Consider the following 15,647-nt stretch of genomic DNA (forward strand, 5'->3'; position numbering starts at 1 on the left):
AGGCAATTTCTTCACCGCAGCCCGCGCAGCAAATCCGACAGCTCTTAAAGAGTAATAGAGATAACTAACTCTTCCTTGCACAAAGCGCACCAAAAAGAAAAAAAGAAATGAAAATATGGTGGCGGCTCCTTTAAGAAGAACTTCCTGTTTCCGGTTCGCTTCCGGTTGCTCCTGAAGTCACTATTTCTGTCGCCTTCCGTAAGACAGACGTTCTCACTACGCATGCGCAGCCCGGGAAGTTCTTTCTTTCTCTTTCCCCCCCCACTCTTCCCTCCCCTAGTTCTGCGAGTTGATCCACGCGGGGTCTTTGCTTCTGCAGCGGACAGCGAGAAATATGGTGAGCGCAGCGGAGGGTTTTGTGCGGGGTGATAGCTTTGCTCTGTCGGGGTTGGGAGGGACGGGGCATTTTAATCGTTTATTTTGGAGATGCCTGGCTCTGTCCGTCTTTGCACTTGGCAATCACGTGTGAATCCGAATTTGCAGCCCGGTAAACCTGCGTTAGGCATTGTTAGCTGGGATCGTAACAACAGGGGCTCGTAGCGCCAAATCCTGAACGAGGACCGCAGGTGCTCAAATCGCCAATGATTTTTCTTTCTTTCTTGAGCCCATAAAAACCGAAAATGTTCATTGAATGTCTACTTTTTTAAAAGGACCTGCTTTTTAAGGTGATAGTTCGGGTATACTGCGTGCACATGTAACACGTGGGTGTATATAGGTAGGGCATGCATGCAAAAATTAACAAGAGTTAATCTTGTATCTTCCCTGATGCAAACTAAGAATATAGTCCTTGGGAACTGCTTACTGGGTGTTGCAGGAAGGGGAGAGAATTTCTGCTACAGAATTTTTTTTTCCAAAGGGAAAAAAAATAATCAAGAAAGTCCAGTTGCCTTTTGGGACAACCATGACCTGGATGACTCCGTAGACATGATAGGCCACATAAGGCATTGTTTGTCAACTTTTGCAATGTGTGGACTTCAACTCCCAGAATTCCCCAACCAATCCACACACCTTAAAAGTGGCGGAAGTTGAGAACAGCTGCTGAAATGCACAACAAGCTGAGTGTTTGCTAATTATGACGTTCTTTATTTTAATGAGGATTTGCACATGTTTGAGCACCTGTAGTTTCTGCTCAATACTGCTGTAGTATTTTGGGGGGTTTAGAGTAGTGTAAGATTATACTATTTTGGGGGGAGTGATAAACAGGAATATATATGCTTTGCACTAGATTGTGAAATGCTTCTTAAAACTTGCTTTATGTTCATTCCCCCCCTCCCCCTTTATCCTCAGCTTTTCTATTCCTTCTTCAAATCCCTGGTAGGGAAGGACGTCGTAGTGGAATTGAAGAATGACTTGAGGTATGTTTTTATTCACAGCTGTTTGGTTGCACATGAATCCCGGTTTCTTTATGACCCTTGCTTTCCAGTTTCTGGCTGCTTTCTCCTTCATAAACCCACCCATTTTAGCTTTCATTCCCTCTTTATTTAATTCACAAGATACTGTTGTGTTTTTAAAGAACCTTTGTCACTTTAATTCTGAATTGTCTTTCCTATTGTGTTTTTGTAGCATCTGTGGGACCTTACATTCTGTAGATCAGGTATGAATTAACCCTAAACTTTTTTTTTGCAACCCTTCTAAAGAATAAAGCTGTTTTGCATTCTAAGTAGGCCTGTGTTGTTTAAACCACTAATTTCCTACATCTGAAATATTTCTACGCCTTTGCTGTACACAGTCGTCCTTCAGCATATTTCATTTTGTATTCTGTCTTTGCAGTAGTTTAGGGCAGCAAACAAATTTGTTTTAACCCCACTCACATTAAAAAGAAACCAGGGCACCGTCCTCTACTTTTGCTCCTCTCAGATGTAGTAACTTGTGAACAGTGCCACAATTAATTAAAACATCTGTGAGATTGTCAACAGGTACTGTAGGTTTAATCCTTACTGAGGTGAAAAGAAACTACTGATGATGTTGGATAGACAGCCTTGAATATCTTGCTTTTTTGCTGAACTTTTTCTCTCTTCCCTGATTCCATAGTACCTGAATATCAAGCTCACGGATATTAGTGTGACAGATCCAGAAAAATATCCTCATATGGTGAGTTCTCATCTAATGACCATGGCAGGATTTGAAAAATATGGATAAATGCTAAGATGATAATGGTTTATTGGCTTTTTATTTTAACCAAGAAGGCCTTATCGCACATATCTATTAAGGGATGATAAGATAAAATAAGATCACTTTTATTGTCACAAATAGCCCACATTAAAAATGAAATTTTGTTGCCTGCTCTTCAAGACAAAATGTATATCTACCCAAACTCAAACACAAATATACACATGCTCTATACATACATGAGGGACGCGGTGGCTCAGTGGCTAAGATGCTGAGCTTGTCGATCAGAAAGGTCGGCAGTTTGGCGGTTCGAATCCCTAGAGCCGCGTAATGGAGGGAACTCCCGTTACTTGTCCCAGCTTCTGCCAACCTAGCAGTTCGAAAACACATTAAAATGTTCCTAGAAAAATAGGAAATATGTTTGGTAGGAAGGTAACAGCGTTCCGTGCACCTTTGGCGTTGAGCCATGCCGGCCATATGACGACGGAGACGTCTTCGGACAGCACCGGCTCTTTGGCTTAGAAACGGAGATGAGGACCCCCCTCTAGAATCAGAAATGATTGACACATATGTGCGAGGGGAACCTTTACCTTATATATTAATTGCTGTCCATTTTGAATATGTAGCAAAAAGAGGAGAGTTCACAAGGTTGATGCTATATGAAACAAAATTAAATCTGGATGTATTACTTTTGAATATATTTTTACCCATAGCTTTTATTTATCTATTTTAACTATCCCGTTTTCAACTTTATAATCAGCGATTTTGAATGTAAATTAAAAGAGCAGCATGACCATTGCGTGAATATTGCAGTGTGAGCAAACTTGAGGCACCTTACTGAAATTGAGTAGTCCCATCTCATTAATGGCTCCCGGTCATTTATTCATTCTTTATTTAGCCAACTTACATGACACCCATCTTACAAATGTGACCCTTGGTGACCAACAGGCACATTATAAACAATGCAGAAATATTCAATGTAACACACCAAAAAAAAAAAATGGCCAAGAACAAACTCACAAATTATAGGTAACCTTCGACTTAACCGTTCCTTTAGTGGCCGAAATAACGACACTGAAAAAAGTGACTTGTATTGCTTTTCACAATGACCAGTGCAGCATCTTCATAATCAAGTGATAAAAATGCAGGCGCTTGGCAACTGTCTCACATTTATGACGGTTGCAGTATCCCAGAGTCGTGTGATCTTCTTTTGCGACAGGCAAAGTCAGTGGGAAAGCCACTTAACCAACTGTGTTACTAACTTAACAACTGTGGCAAGAAAAGTCATAAAATGGGGGCAAAACTCACTCAACAAATTTCTCACCTGCCTGGGGCTCATTTGTGGTCATAAGTTGAGGACTGCCTGGACCTGGCTGCCTGAATAGCCGGACTTTAGACACATTGATCCTTACTTTGACCTCCAATCAGAGGTGGTATTCAGCCAGCTGTCTCCGGTTCGGGCGAACTTGTAGTAGCGTGTGTGGGAGGCTCCGCCCACCGGGCGTGCACTCACATTTGCGAACCGGGAGGGAAGATAAGTGAATCTCACCGTTGCTTCCAATGCTGTTCTCCATTTCTCTTCAGTTGTCCGTCAAGAATTGCTTCATTCGTGGCTCTGTTGTCCGCTACGTCCAGCTTCCAGCCGACGAGGTGGACACTCAACTCTTGCAAGATGCTGCTCGCAAGGAAGCCCTCCAGCAGAAGCAGTGATGAATTTTTAGTTTTTTATTGTCCCTGTGTGACTTGACCTTCCTTGAAGAAGAGCTGCAGAATGGTAGAAGGTCACGTTATCTCTCTCTCTGTGGAAATACCAGCAAAGTTAGCCTTGTAAATGTGGCTGTCTGTGTTCCTTGGATACAAGGACGAGGCTTCCACTTGCTAATGTTTGTTCCTTTGTTATGCAGCATCCATCCATAAAGATGTTCGCACCAACCTCCTCCATCTCCTAGGACTGCTGGAGAGGAAGGTTGGTGAGCACTAAATTGAAGAAGAAATCTTTTGGCCATCCCTTTCTGATTTAAAGCCAGTAATAAAATCCTTCCATTATCAGTCCTCTTCCTTGCTCTCTTCAGCATTCAGTGAATGGCATTGTTGTGTAGTAGAAAAGTCCAATTTTGGTCGAGGATTGATAGTCAGCCATGAAAATATTATTATTTCTGTAGCTTGTTTGCCCTGCAAAGTGCCCTAAACATGGTTTTCTTCATGCATTACCAGCCCTTTCTAATTTCCTTTTGTTCCAATGCAGCACAGCTAATGCTAGTGTGGTTTTTTTTTCCATGTTGGTGTATTTCCTATTTATAGGATTTGAAGCTATGCTTTCTTTGGAATTTCAGCAGGTTAGAAAGAACCTGCAAACTCCCAAGTATGGAGAGTGTCCATTTTATTTTTGTTATACACACAATATAATACCCTTCAGTGTCAATCTAAGCTTTCTTGGTTGCAATATAAAATGGCGGCTGTGTTTTCTCCTGCCATTAGAAAAAGTTGTAGGTTGAGTCCTGTTCTTTTTGAGTTTTTTTTAACATTTCACTTGTTTTGTTGTTGCCTTTTGTATTGTTGTTCTCATTTTATGGGCTATGCACGTTTTTTAGGAATACGTTTTGAAAGCATAATGATTTGTTGAACAGAAAATGGACAATTAAAAGTTTGATCTGAAAGATAGAATTGGTTGTGGGCTACCATGTTATTTATTTATTTTTTTAAAGTGTATGTACTGCTTGTGTGTCTAAGTGGGTGGGCAACAGCACTTGGCTTTTAAAGTCCTCGACTCACAACTACAATTGAACCCAAAACTTCTATTGCTAAGCAAAGCAGGTGGGTTTTGCCCTATTTTACAACCTTTTTTGACACAGTTGTTAAGTGAGTGACTGCAGTTCAGTTAGTAACGGTTGTTAAGTGAATCTGGCTTCCCCGTTGATTTTGCTTGGCAGAAGATCACAAAAGGGATAAGGTGACCCTGGGACACTGCAACCGTCATAAATACCTGCCAGTTGCTAAGCTTCCAAATTTTGATCACATGACCCGGTGATGCTGCAACGATCTTGTGAGAAACGGTCATACATCACTTTTTCCAGTGCCGTTGTAACTTCAAGTGGTCACTAAATGAATGGTCATAAGTCGAGGTATCTGTATTTTCTAGATTAGAGTCCCTAGCTTAAATAGAGTAGAATGGGCATATTGGGTAACACTGGCTTTGTTGCTTTTATGGCCATATTACATCATACTTTACTTTTAACATTCACATTAGCAAGGAATGTTACATAAGGCATGGGAATGACTAAGGCTGAAAACACAGTCTTTGTTTAAAAGCATTATCTGAGAACCTTGAGGGACCAAAATCATATGTGGGCAGCTCAGATGCATAATTTTGGGTTGATTTGGTAAAGACAGTGGCATATGGAAGTTTACAACGTGGAAATGTAAAAAAGGATTAAAGGACAAGATATATATCAATGAATGAATAAATGAAAACTGGAGAGTTGTATTTGGGAAGAGACTACAAGAAAAAAATGACAGAAGAAAAAGAAATTGAAAGAAGATTAAATAACTGGAGAAGAAAAATAATTAATTAGTCTCTTCCCCCAAACTGAATGGAGAGCAGAGGTGAAGGAAGAGGGTACGGAAACTGGTTGAAACAGGGAAAGAATTGCGTTACAGAGCTCCAGAGATGCTTAGTGGAGGAGCCAAGAGTGCTGTAAAGAGGATAGGAAAAATGCATTATTTATAAACACACACACACACACAAACTTTTTTCTTTTGTCCAAGCACCTGGTATGCCTATATATATATATATTGGGCATAACAGGGGTTGTAACATAACACAATACATACATACGTGTGTGTGTGTGTGTGTGTGTGTGTATATATATATAGGGTTATAACACACACACACACACGTATGTATGTATGTATGTATTTGTGTTACAACCCCTGGTATGCCTAAATATGGGAGGAAGGTCACTACTCCCTCTTTCTGTCCTTCGGCTCATCACAGAAGACCATGCAGGCAGAAAACCATATTTTTATTTTTAATGTTGCCTTTTTATATTTGTGTTGTATTTGTACTGATAAATAAATAAAGGGAGACTAGTATAGATCAATTTCGAGCTAATTAGCTCTCATCAGCTAGCCATACCCTTACTGGGATTTGAACCTGGGCTGTATTATATCTTAGGCAGGAGTCTTAGCCACTAAGCCACAGGCTCGCCTCCTTACCAGGGAAATAGGTATGTATTTGTGTTACAATCCCTGGTATGCCTAAATATGGGAGGAAGGTCACTACTCCCTTTTTCATTATATTAATATATAAATTAATTTGAGAGTAAGAAATGGTTAAGTTTCAAAGAAACAATTTTTTTTTGCAATTTTGTAGGAAATAAGGTAGATAAACAATTTTTCTTTTGCTATTTTGTAGGAAATAAGGTAGATAAAAGTCTAAACCAGAAACCTTTAGCCAAGTGGACAGAGTTAAAAATAAATGGTGAAATAATATGGGGTGAAAATGAAATGAAGGGATGTTGGAAGGAGTATATTTATTTACTTATAAAATGTATAGGCCGACCATCTTACCTTAAGGTAACTAGGCAGCTTACAATCATGTTATTCTGATATTGGTATGGGAATAATAAATCAAAGAAATGGGATTGAAATAGTTGCTACAAAAATTAGTGTTCCAAAGGGGAAAAAATCTTGCAGTCACAAATGTGAGAATGCTGAAAACTGGGAGATATGATTGGGGAAATGTTAAAACAGGTGCGGTTTGCAAAATTAGAAGGGCAGAGGTGGGTTCCTACCGGTTTGGACCGGTTCGGCTGAGTAGATAGTAACTTGATGGCCCTGAACCGGTTCTATCATCTTGCTTTTTGCTTCTGCGCATGTGCAGAAGCATTTTTTTACTACTGCGCATCAAGCGCGCACCCGAAGCACGTCGCTGAGCGAAGCGGCAGTAAAAGAATCCGGAACCCACCCCTGGAGAAGGGTTCAGGTTTTTTTAATGTGGGCATGAAGACCAAATTGTTGATGGTTTTTAGGGAGAATTTTCTTTGCAAAGGGAAAGGCAGCAAGAGCAAACACATTACATAGTAATTTTTTAAACAAGTGCTTGGGAAGATGTTTGACAGAATCTGAGTTGATAAGGGACAAGTGAGGACAAGGAAGGCCAATGCAACTTTTCGAGCCAGTTTGTTGCGGTGGTTAAGATCAAGGTTTAGGAGACCATGACTTCTAGTCCTGCCTGAGGCAAAGCACGCAGGGTTGTCCTTGGGCCAATCACTCCCTCCTAGCTTTAGGAAGGAAGAAGCCAAGGCTAACCACTTCGGAAATCTTGCCAAGAAAACTGCAAGGACTTGTTCAGGCAACCATCAGGAGTCAACGTGGACTTAAAAGCTCTCTCCCTGTAACCCCAACAAATAAATAAGATAAAATAAGCAGGCAGTTTTATGCTGGGGTTGAATTGTCAAAGCTAGATAGTCTTTATGGGAATTTGAATTAAAACATCTTTAATAAAAAGGATTTCTCAGGGGAAGCTGGCATACACCCATGTTTCTTTGCAGATGGCAGCACAAAGTTAATCTTTGAAAGAGTCACAAGAGGTTTGAGGAGCTTTTGACCGAACAGCAGAAAAGAAATATTTTTAAAATTCGTCTAAATGTGAATGGCTTACTAATAAAAACATAGGAAGGGGAAAACTAAAGTTGGTGTACTGTCTTATTATTTCTTTCTCTCTGCAAGCTGTCTTCGGTTAATTGAGTGGAGCTGTGGGTGATGCTGTTTCAACACTCAAGAGCCATTTTATGGTCTCCCATCAGGATGACTTGGGAGCAGATTGCTATATAAAGCCCTTTCTAAACAGTTATATTTGATTGCGTGGATCCTTTTTGAGCAATTTAAGTGCATTACTGAGAAATATTTTCCCGGCTCAGAACATGCCCTCTTGTAGTAGTTTATGCATGCACAGAGAGGGCCAACTTCCCATTGATGGCTTCTCCACAATCTATCATCTCTAAAAGGTAAAGGTTCCCCTCGCACAAATGTGCTTGTCGTTCCCGACTCTAGGGGGTGGCGGTGCTCATCTCCATTTCAAAGCTGAAGAGCCAGCGCTGTCTGAAGACGTCTCCACGGTCATGTGGCCGGCATGACTAAGCACCAAAGGCGCATGGAACGCTGTTACCTTCTAACCAGACTGAATTTTAGGCCTCTCAGGCATTCAAGCCAGCTGGAGTGGTTTTGGGCCAGTCACTCTTTCCCAGCTCAACTCTCCTCCCAGGATTGTTGTTATGGGAAAAATAAGAGGTAGGATTAAGGTATGCTCGCTGCCTTGAATTGTATACAAAAAAGTGGGATATAATTATTATCTTTCCTCCAGTACTCCAAGCCTGATCACTATCCAGCTCCTCTTTTCAATAATCAACAATTCTTCAGTTTCCCCAAATCTGTAGGTTTTTTCCTACTTTCAAGATTTCTCATTTCCGTGAATCAAAGACACTAGTTCCCCATAAGAATTTTCCTCCACTACACAATAGAGAGAAGGCACTGCAGCATTTACAAAGGATTCACCGTCATCATGAATATCATTTTAATTTCCAACTCCAATGCTGGGTTTTCTCAATTAGTTTACTCCTCTTCATTCTGTTAACAATTATGCTTCTTTAAAAGAGCCAAAAATTTCAGTATTGGCAACCAGGATACAACCAGTCAAAGGTGTGATAGTTCACTTTGCACCACAATTGGAAATTGTACTTTATCATGTCTGAAAATTTCTCCTGAAGATGAGAGTTGTAGTCTAACACAACCATGGAGCACTAGCTCCGTAGATGATAGTAGCTGTAGTCCAGAGCTGCACGACACCATCAGCTTCAGGATGATGGGAGTTGCACCTTGCAGACCAACTGTAGCTTGTTCAGCATCTTCGATCCAAGAGTTGCAATACTTTATTCCCACCACGAGGAGGCGCTCGACTGTTCCATTTGCAGTAAATGTTCTCGGTCAAAGCTGGGGGGTGGGGTGGGGTCGCCAAAATTCAGCTGCAAGCAGTTGTGCTTTCTGGCGCCCAATGTATGGACCCACAACTGTAGTTGTCCATTGCAATCGCAACTCCGTACCGTAATTTAAGGCTGAATTAACCTCGAGAGAAGGAAAGCCACACACGCCTAATCTCGCCGGAAGTTGTCGAGTTTCTCGGCTTACCGGAAGTTCAAGTGCGAGACGTTCTACCGAGGTCGAAGCAGCTTCTGGTGCTCTCTATGATCATTCGAGAAGGTTGATCGACTTAAGAAAGAGGACCCTTTTGAGGTTTTCCTAATCAAGTGCCTGTGTAAACTTGCCTAGCTGTTGTGGTGAAGGCGTTGAAATCTTTTGATGGTAACTTTGTGCAGGAAGAGTTTATTTATTTTTGCATTTATTATTTCAGTTTATATAGCACCCATCTCAAGTACGTGACTCTGGGAGGATGAGTGCAACCAAAAAATATAAAACATCCTCAGTCAGAACTTAATATGATGTATAAAACCAGTATTTAAAAAATCCTACGTAGCAATTACTTAGATACAGGTGGGAAGATGTGATTTAAAAAGTGATGGGTGAGCAAGGAAGAAAGAAATAAGTAGGATATTTTAATATATTGTGTAGTATGTGGGATACAGTCATGATTCATTCAGATTAACATTAACAGAGTTGGAAGGGACCTTGTAGGTCATCTAGCCCAACCCCCTGCCCAAGCAGGAGAATGTACACCATTTCTGATAGATGACAGTCCAATCTCTTCTTGAAAGCCTCCAGTGATGAAGCTCTCACAACTTCCGAAGGCAAATCTGTTCCACTGGTTGATTGCTCTCACTGTCAGAAAATTTATCCTTATTTATGAATGAATCTCTTCATTCATAAAAGTCCCAGATCTCCTGCATAAATTAAATTTGCTTTGGAAAAACTTTACCTCTTCATACATCTTCCTGTTTGGCATCTTTTGCAGGTATCTATCATGTAGTTAGAAACGAGAACAAACTGGGTAACTGATTGTGATCCTGCTGCTGCATTCACACACCGTTGCCATTATTTGGCTCTAATGCACATAAGCATTTTTAAAAAAATCAACAGTTTTTTAAAAAAATTATATATGTGTATATGTATATGTATATATATAATTTAAGTACTTAATCATGACCTGACTCTTGGAATCTGTTATTGCTCTTATGAATCTTTTGACTTCTTAAATCTTTAAAAAATATTTTTATTGTTTTATATCATACATTTCCTTTCTATGTTGAGCAGTGTACTCTCTAGGCATCCCAGGTGTTAACATACAAACGTACAAACAATATTATATATATATACACACACATACAAATATGCAGTTATAAACAAATATGCAATAACATCAATCATATTATAACATATATTATCTTCCATTATAGTAACAATTATATGACCACCAAAAAAAAATGTACTCATCTGTTTTTCTCGTGTAAACCATATTTCACCTAATTCCACTCCTCTAACCTCAATGTCATTTAACCATTTATAAAATAAAATAAAATAACATGAAATAATCCACATCTTCTTTTCCTTTGATTTTTAGGGTGAACCTATCCATCTCTGCAGAATTCCAGAATTGTTTTGATTATAATATCATCTGCAGAAGTTTCTGGGTTTTTCCAGCATTGTGCCTATGCTATCCTAGCAGCTGTTAGAACCTTTAAAACCAGATATGTGTTGCCCTTGACTTCTTAAATCTTATTTGCCAAGAGCCTCCAATTTTTTTTTTTCCTAATCAAAGGTTAGCGGATATTTAGACAAGTCAGAATCTCCAAAATTATCTGGAACGAATAAGAGAACATTGGATCATTTTGCTTGGGCTTACTGTAACAACTAGGGATTTTTGAGTTCGCACCAGGCTCTGCCTCGGATGTCAGTCGGAGGGGTCCTTAGTGAATGTGAAAGTAGCACGTGGGGAGAAGCAACAGCAGCAGCAGAGGAGGCGGCTGCAGCCGGCTGGAGTGGAGGTAGGGCGGGGAGACTCTCCTCCCCTTTCCCCGGGGTACTGGAGTCCCGGGTCAGTGCCCAAACCCCCTGAATCTTTTCCTTTTCCAGGAAGCTTTTCTGCTTATGGGGTGTAGATTTTCCCGTCCCCTAAAAAAGCAGCAATCTTTAAACGGGGGTGCGCCAAGATGATTCATTGGGGGGGGGAGCAGGAGGAGCTTTTCCGAATGTCTCCTTTTCGTTAGGGTTCAGCTTAAAAGAGTTTAAAAGAAATTTAAAGAACACCCGTTCTTAAAGAATTTAAAGAAATTCTTAAAGAATTTAAACTCGGCCAATATTTGATCTGCTGCTTGTTGAAGATCCCTCCCCACCCACCTCCAATCTTAGATTTGGGGCATCCCATTCTCCGCCCTTAAGTTGCACCCCAAAAACTTGCAGGATCTTATAAGTTGATTCACACGTTCTGTACCCCTCCCTCCCAGGACAGAATTCCTGTTCTTAAAAGAATTGAAAAGAATTTTAAAGAATTCCTGCTCTTAAATAATTTAAAGAAGTTGTTAAAAGAATTTAAACTCTGCCAATATTTGATCTGCTGCTTGTTGAAGATCCCTCCCCACCCCTAATCTTAGATTCGGGGCATCCCATTCTCCACCCTTAAGTTGCACCCCAAAAACTTTCAGGATTCTTATAAGTTGGTTCACAAGTTCTGTAGTCCCCCCCCCAGCACAGAACTCCTGTTCTTAAAGAATTTAAAGAAGTTCTTAAAAGAATTTAAACTATGCGAATATTTGATCTGCTGCTTATTGAAGATTCCTTCCTCCCCCCCCCACTTAGATTTGGGGCATCCCATTCCCTTAGTTGCACCCACAGAACTTCCCCTTAGTTATACCCCCAGAACTTGTAGGATTCTTATAAGTTGCTCTACAAGTTCTGTGATTTCCCCCAGGACAGAACTCCTGTTCTTGGTATCCAAATCAGGTGGATTGGGGAGGAGGGGGGGGGAGTTATTTCTTACAAGGAGATGAATGTTTTTATTTATTTAGTAAAGCTATATGCCCCATCTCACCTAGAGGCAACTTTAGAGAAGACTAGCTGTGTGTTTCCCAGGATTTAATGCACTTATGTGTACACCAGTTTTATTAGCAACAATACTTTTTCAAACTTGGCAATTTTAAGATATAACTCCCAGAATTGTCCACACATCTTAAAGTTGTCAAATCTGAAAAAAACACTGATATATGCTATTAGGCTTCTTTATAGGAAAGAAAGTAAGGCATTTCCACTTAAGGGTGATTACTAGACTTTCAAAGTGTTGTAAATCTGATGGAATAATAGCAGATATTGTGGTACAGTATTTTAAAAGAAGTCGTAATGTTTGTTAAGCATTGCATAATCTAAGACCAATTTACTAGCTGTCCTATGAGCCATCTTTCTCTCTCAGCTAACCCTACCCCACAGGGTTGTTGCTTCAAAAAGAAAAAAGGATGAATAACAAAATTGTAAGGGACCTTGGAGGTCTTTTAGTCAACATCCTCTCAAGCAGGAGACCCTGCCTATACCATTCCAGACAGGTGGCTGTCCATTCTCCTCTTAAAAACTTCCAGTTTTGGAGCATTCACAACTTCTGGAAGCAAGTTGTTCCACTGATTAATTGTTCTCACTGTCAGGAAATTTCTCCTTAATTCTAGGTTGCTTCTCTCCTTGGTTAGTTTACATCCATTGCTTCTTGTCCTGTCTTCAGACACTTTGGATGAGACATGTAACCTTGATCTTCTATTTAAAAAATGTGAATCCAAGGAATAACTGACCAGAGGTTGTGAGGGAGTTTTACATTCATTAAAGCCGACTACATTGTGCTTGGCTTTGAATGTATGGGTCAGTATGGAAGGAAATAAATCAGAAAGAATCTGACCTGACCTGGGTCATTCATAGCTGTACCCATCCAAAAGGAAGCTGATGAAACATTGAAAGTTTGCAGTGGATTTCATCATGTAAATGAATTCATAGAACTATCAAGGTTCAAAATGAGTCAAGCGCATTCTAAAATTAGGAAAATTTTTTAGCTGTCATTGCTCCATTATAGAGCAAGTGAGCCCTGTGTTTAGACGTCTGTCGCTTAACAGGTTAGTTTGAATGTGGCGTTTGATTTTCTATTTTGTAAAAAAAAAAAAAAAACATTTCTTCTGTTTTCTGCCTTGAGCAAAATAATTCTCAGATATTTGTGCCAAGGAAACTATTGCAAGCGGAAAGAAAATGGATTCTTTTTTTGAAGCAACTAGGCTATCGCTAAGCTGCTAATGAATGATATAGATAGGAGTAACAGATCAAATAGTGCTATGAGAAGTGAAAATGATATATATATATACAGTATGGTGTATTTCTTTGTTTTACTTCAATTCCTTCTCTCCCCCCCCCCCCCCCAAGTTTTGGACTGTATTTGGACTTTGAACTGTGTGGTGTACCTCAAAAATTGAGCTGGATAACAATAAAGGCTACATTTAATTACCCGAGTTTAAACTTAAATATAATTTCAATGGAATCACAGGTAGTCCTCGACTTAACCATTCATTTAACGACCCATCGAAATTACCACCACACTAGGGGAAAAAAAATGTTTTAACAACTGGTCGCAGCTTCTCTTAAGGTCATGTGACGAATATTTGGCAACCGGCATGTATTTATGAAGGTTGAAGTGTCATCTGATTGCCATTTACGACCTTCCCAACTGGCCAATGGGAAAAGCTGGATTTGCTTAGCACCTGCAGTGATTCGGTTAACAACTGTGGCAAGAAAGGTCATAAAATCAGGCTCCACTCCACTTAACGACCATCTTGCTTAGCCACAGAAATCCTGGTACCCATTGTGGGTGTAAGTCGGAGGACTACCTGTCATGAAGTGCAGGTTTTACTTTTGAATGTAATAAGTTTCACGTTCTGAGTTTTTAAATATTTCAGAGCAACTTTTGGAGGGCCTCTTTGCTGCCAAGGAAAGTGCTGCATCATAGTTTAGTGTGACTGGTAGAACCTGTGTGTGAATAAGCAGCTTTGAGCTTAAATTTTCCTTCCACTTTCTCTTCCTTTGATGAGAAGCATCTGCTAACTAAAGCAGGGAGAGGGAGAGAGATTGGTGTTTTCCCAACCTTGGCAGCTTTAAGCTATGTGGACTTTGACTCTTAATATTTCTTTTTTGTCTTCCTTCTGATGTTCCTAGAACAGTGATGGCGAACCTATGGCACGCGTGCCACAGGTGGCACGGGGAGCCATTTGTCAGGGCACATGAGGCGCTGCCCTGTCAGCTGGCCAGCGCACATGCCCGTGCTGGCCAGCTGAGTTCACCCCTTTTTAAAGCCATTTTTCACCCTCCCCAGGGTCCAGAGGCTTTATAGGAGCCTGGGGAGGGCGAAAAGAGCCTCCCCCCAGGCCCTCTGGAAGCTTCATGAGCTTCCCTGAAGCTTCTAGAGCACAAAAAACCGGTCCTACGGGCGAACCGGAACTTCAGGAACGGACTTCTGGTATGCTCGGAGGTTCGTTTTGACTGCTCCAGAGGCTTCAGGAAGCCTTCCTTCTTGAAGGTCCCTGAAGCCTTCGGAGTGCTCAAAACGACCCTCCGAGCAAACCGGAAGTGACTTCCAGTTTGCTCGGAGGTTCGTTTTGACTGATCCAGAGGCTTCAGGGAAGCCTCCAGAAGGTCCCTGAAGCCTCCGGGGGGCGGGGGAGGCTGTTTTCGCCCTCCCCAGGCTCCTATAAAGCCTCTGAAGCCTGGGGAGGGCAAAAAAAGCATGCAAAAAATGGGGGGCCGCGCCTGTAGTGTGTGCATGCGCCCTGGGGGGGTCACGCATTGCATTGTGGGTGCGGCACACACACACGACCCCCCTGCGCTCCTCCCACTTATGGCATGCAGCCAAAAAAGGTTCGCCATCGCTGTCCTAGGGTAAGGTGAAGAAGAATGGGACAGAACAGTCCTTCTCAATTTTGGCAACTTTAAGAGGCTGGCTGGGGAATTCTGGGAGTTGAAGTCTGCATCTCTTAAAAGTTTGCCAAGGTTGAGAAACATAGCTGTAGGCCATTCCACTCCAGACCATTCTACACTCCAGGATAGTTGAGCTCCTTCCTTCCTCCCTCTCTCCCTCCCTCCCTCCTTACCCCCCTCCTGCTCTGCTCTGCCCTCTCCTTCCTTCTCCCCCTCCTCTCTCCCTCCTGCCCTGCCCTCTCCTTCCTTCTTCCTCCCTCCCTCCCTTCCTCCCTTCCTTCTATTTGCTGTGCATCTCACCTTAAGGCAGTGGTTCTCAATTATTTTCTGTCATGCCCCCCCTAGGAAGAAGAAAACATTTCGCGCCCCCCGCGCGACTGTAAATAGTATCATTTGTCTATAAAATTGTTATAAGTACACCTCTGCATAACACTGTATCCTTATTAAGGTATAAGAGAATAAAAAAAGAAAGAAATGTGGATCAATTTACAACAAAGAATAGCTTTATTAACTGTAGCAGAAAAGATTTAAAGGAGCACAGGATTTAAACTTTAACACAATATTAAAAAAAACTTTAACCTGCAAAACAAAAATAT

At 41.1% G+C, this 15,647-nt stretch overlaps 2 protein-coding genes across 5 annotated transcripts in view; both read left to right on the forward strand.

Moving 5' to 3' along the window:
• Positions 1-204: 204 nt before the first annotated feature.
• On the forward strand, positions 205-4,773 carry LSM2 (LSM2 homolog, U6 small nuclear RNA and mRNA degradation associated). The gene is made up of 5 exons (XM_081934806.1): positions 205-337; positions 1,288-1,355; positions 1,564-1,594; positions 2,032-2,091; positions 3,694-4,773. The coding sequence occupies exons 1-5, from the start codon at positions 335-337 to the stop codon at positions 3,817-3,819; spliced, it is 288 nt and encodes a 95-aa protein (XP_081790932.1). The 5' UTR covers positions 205-334; the 3' UTR covers positions 3,820-4,773.
• Positions 4,774-9,352: 4,579 nt separating this feature from the next.
• The window catches only part of VARS1 (valyl-tRNA synthetase 1), a 71,771-nt gene continuing 65,476 nt past the window's right edge, over positions 9,353-15,647 (forward strand). Inside the window, exon 1 of one of the 4 annotated variants that reach the window (XM_081960843.1) lies at positions 9,353-9,468. The gene's annotated coding sequence lies outside the window, so the exon portion shown is untranslated. Of the gene's footprint in view, positions 9,469-10,915; positions 11,106-13,088; positions 13,206-15,647 lie in introns of those variants that run through there. The other 3 variants (XM_081960844.1, XM_081960841.1, XM_081960842.1) reach the window with 3 other exon arrangements.

Source organism: Natrix helvetica (assembly GCF_964273705.1).
Source record: "Natrix helvetica genome assembly, chromosome: 1".
NCBI lineage: Eukaryota > Metazoa > Chordata > Lepidosauria > Squamata > Natricidae > Natrix > Natrix helvetica.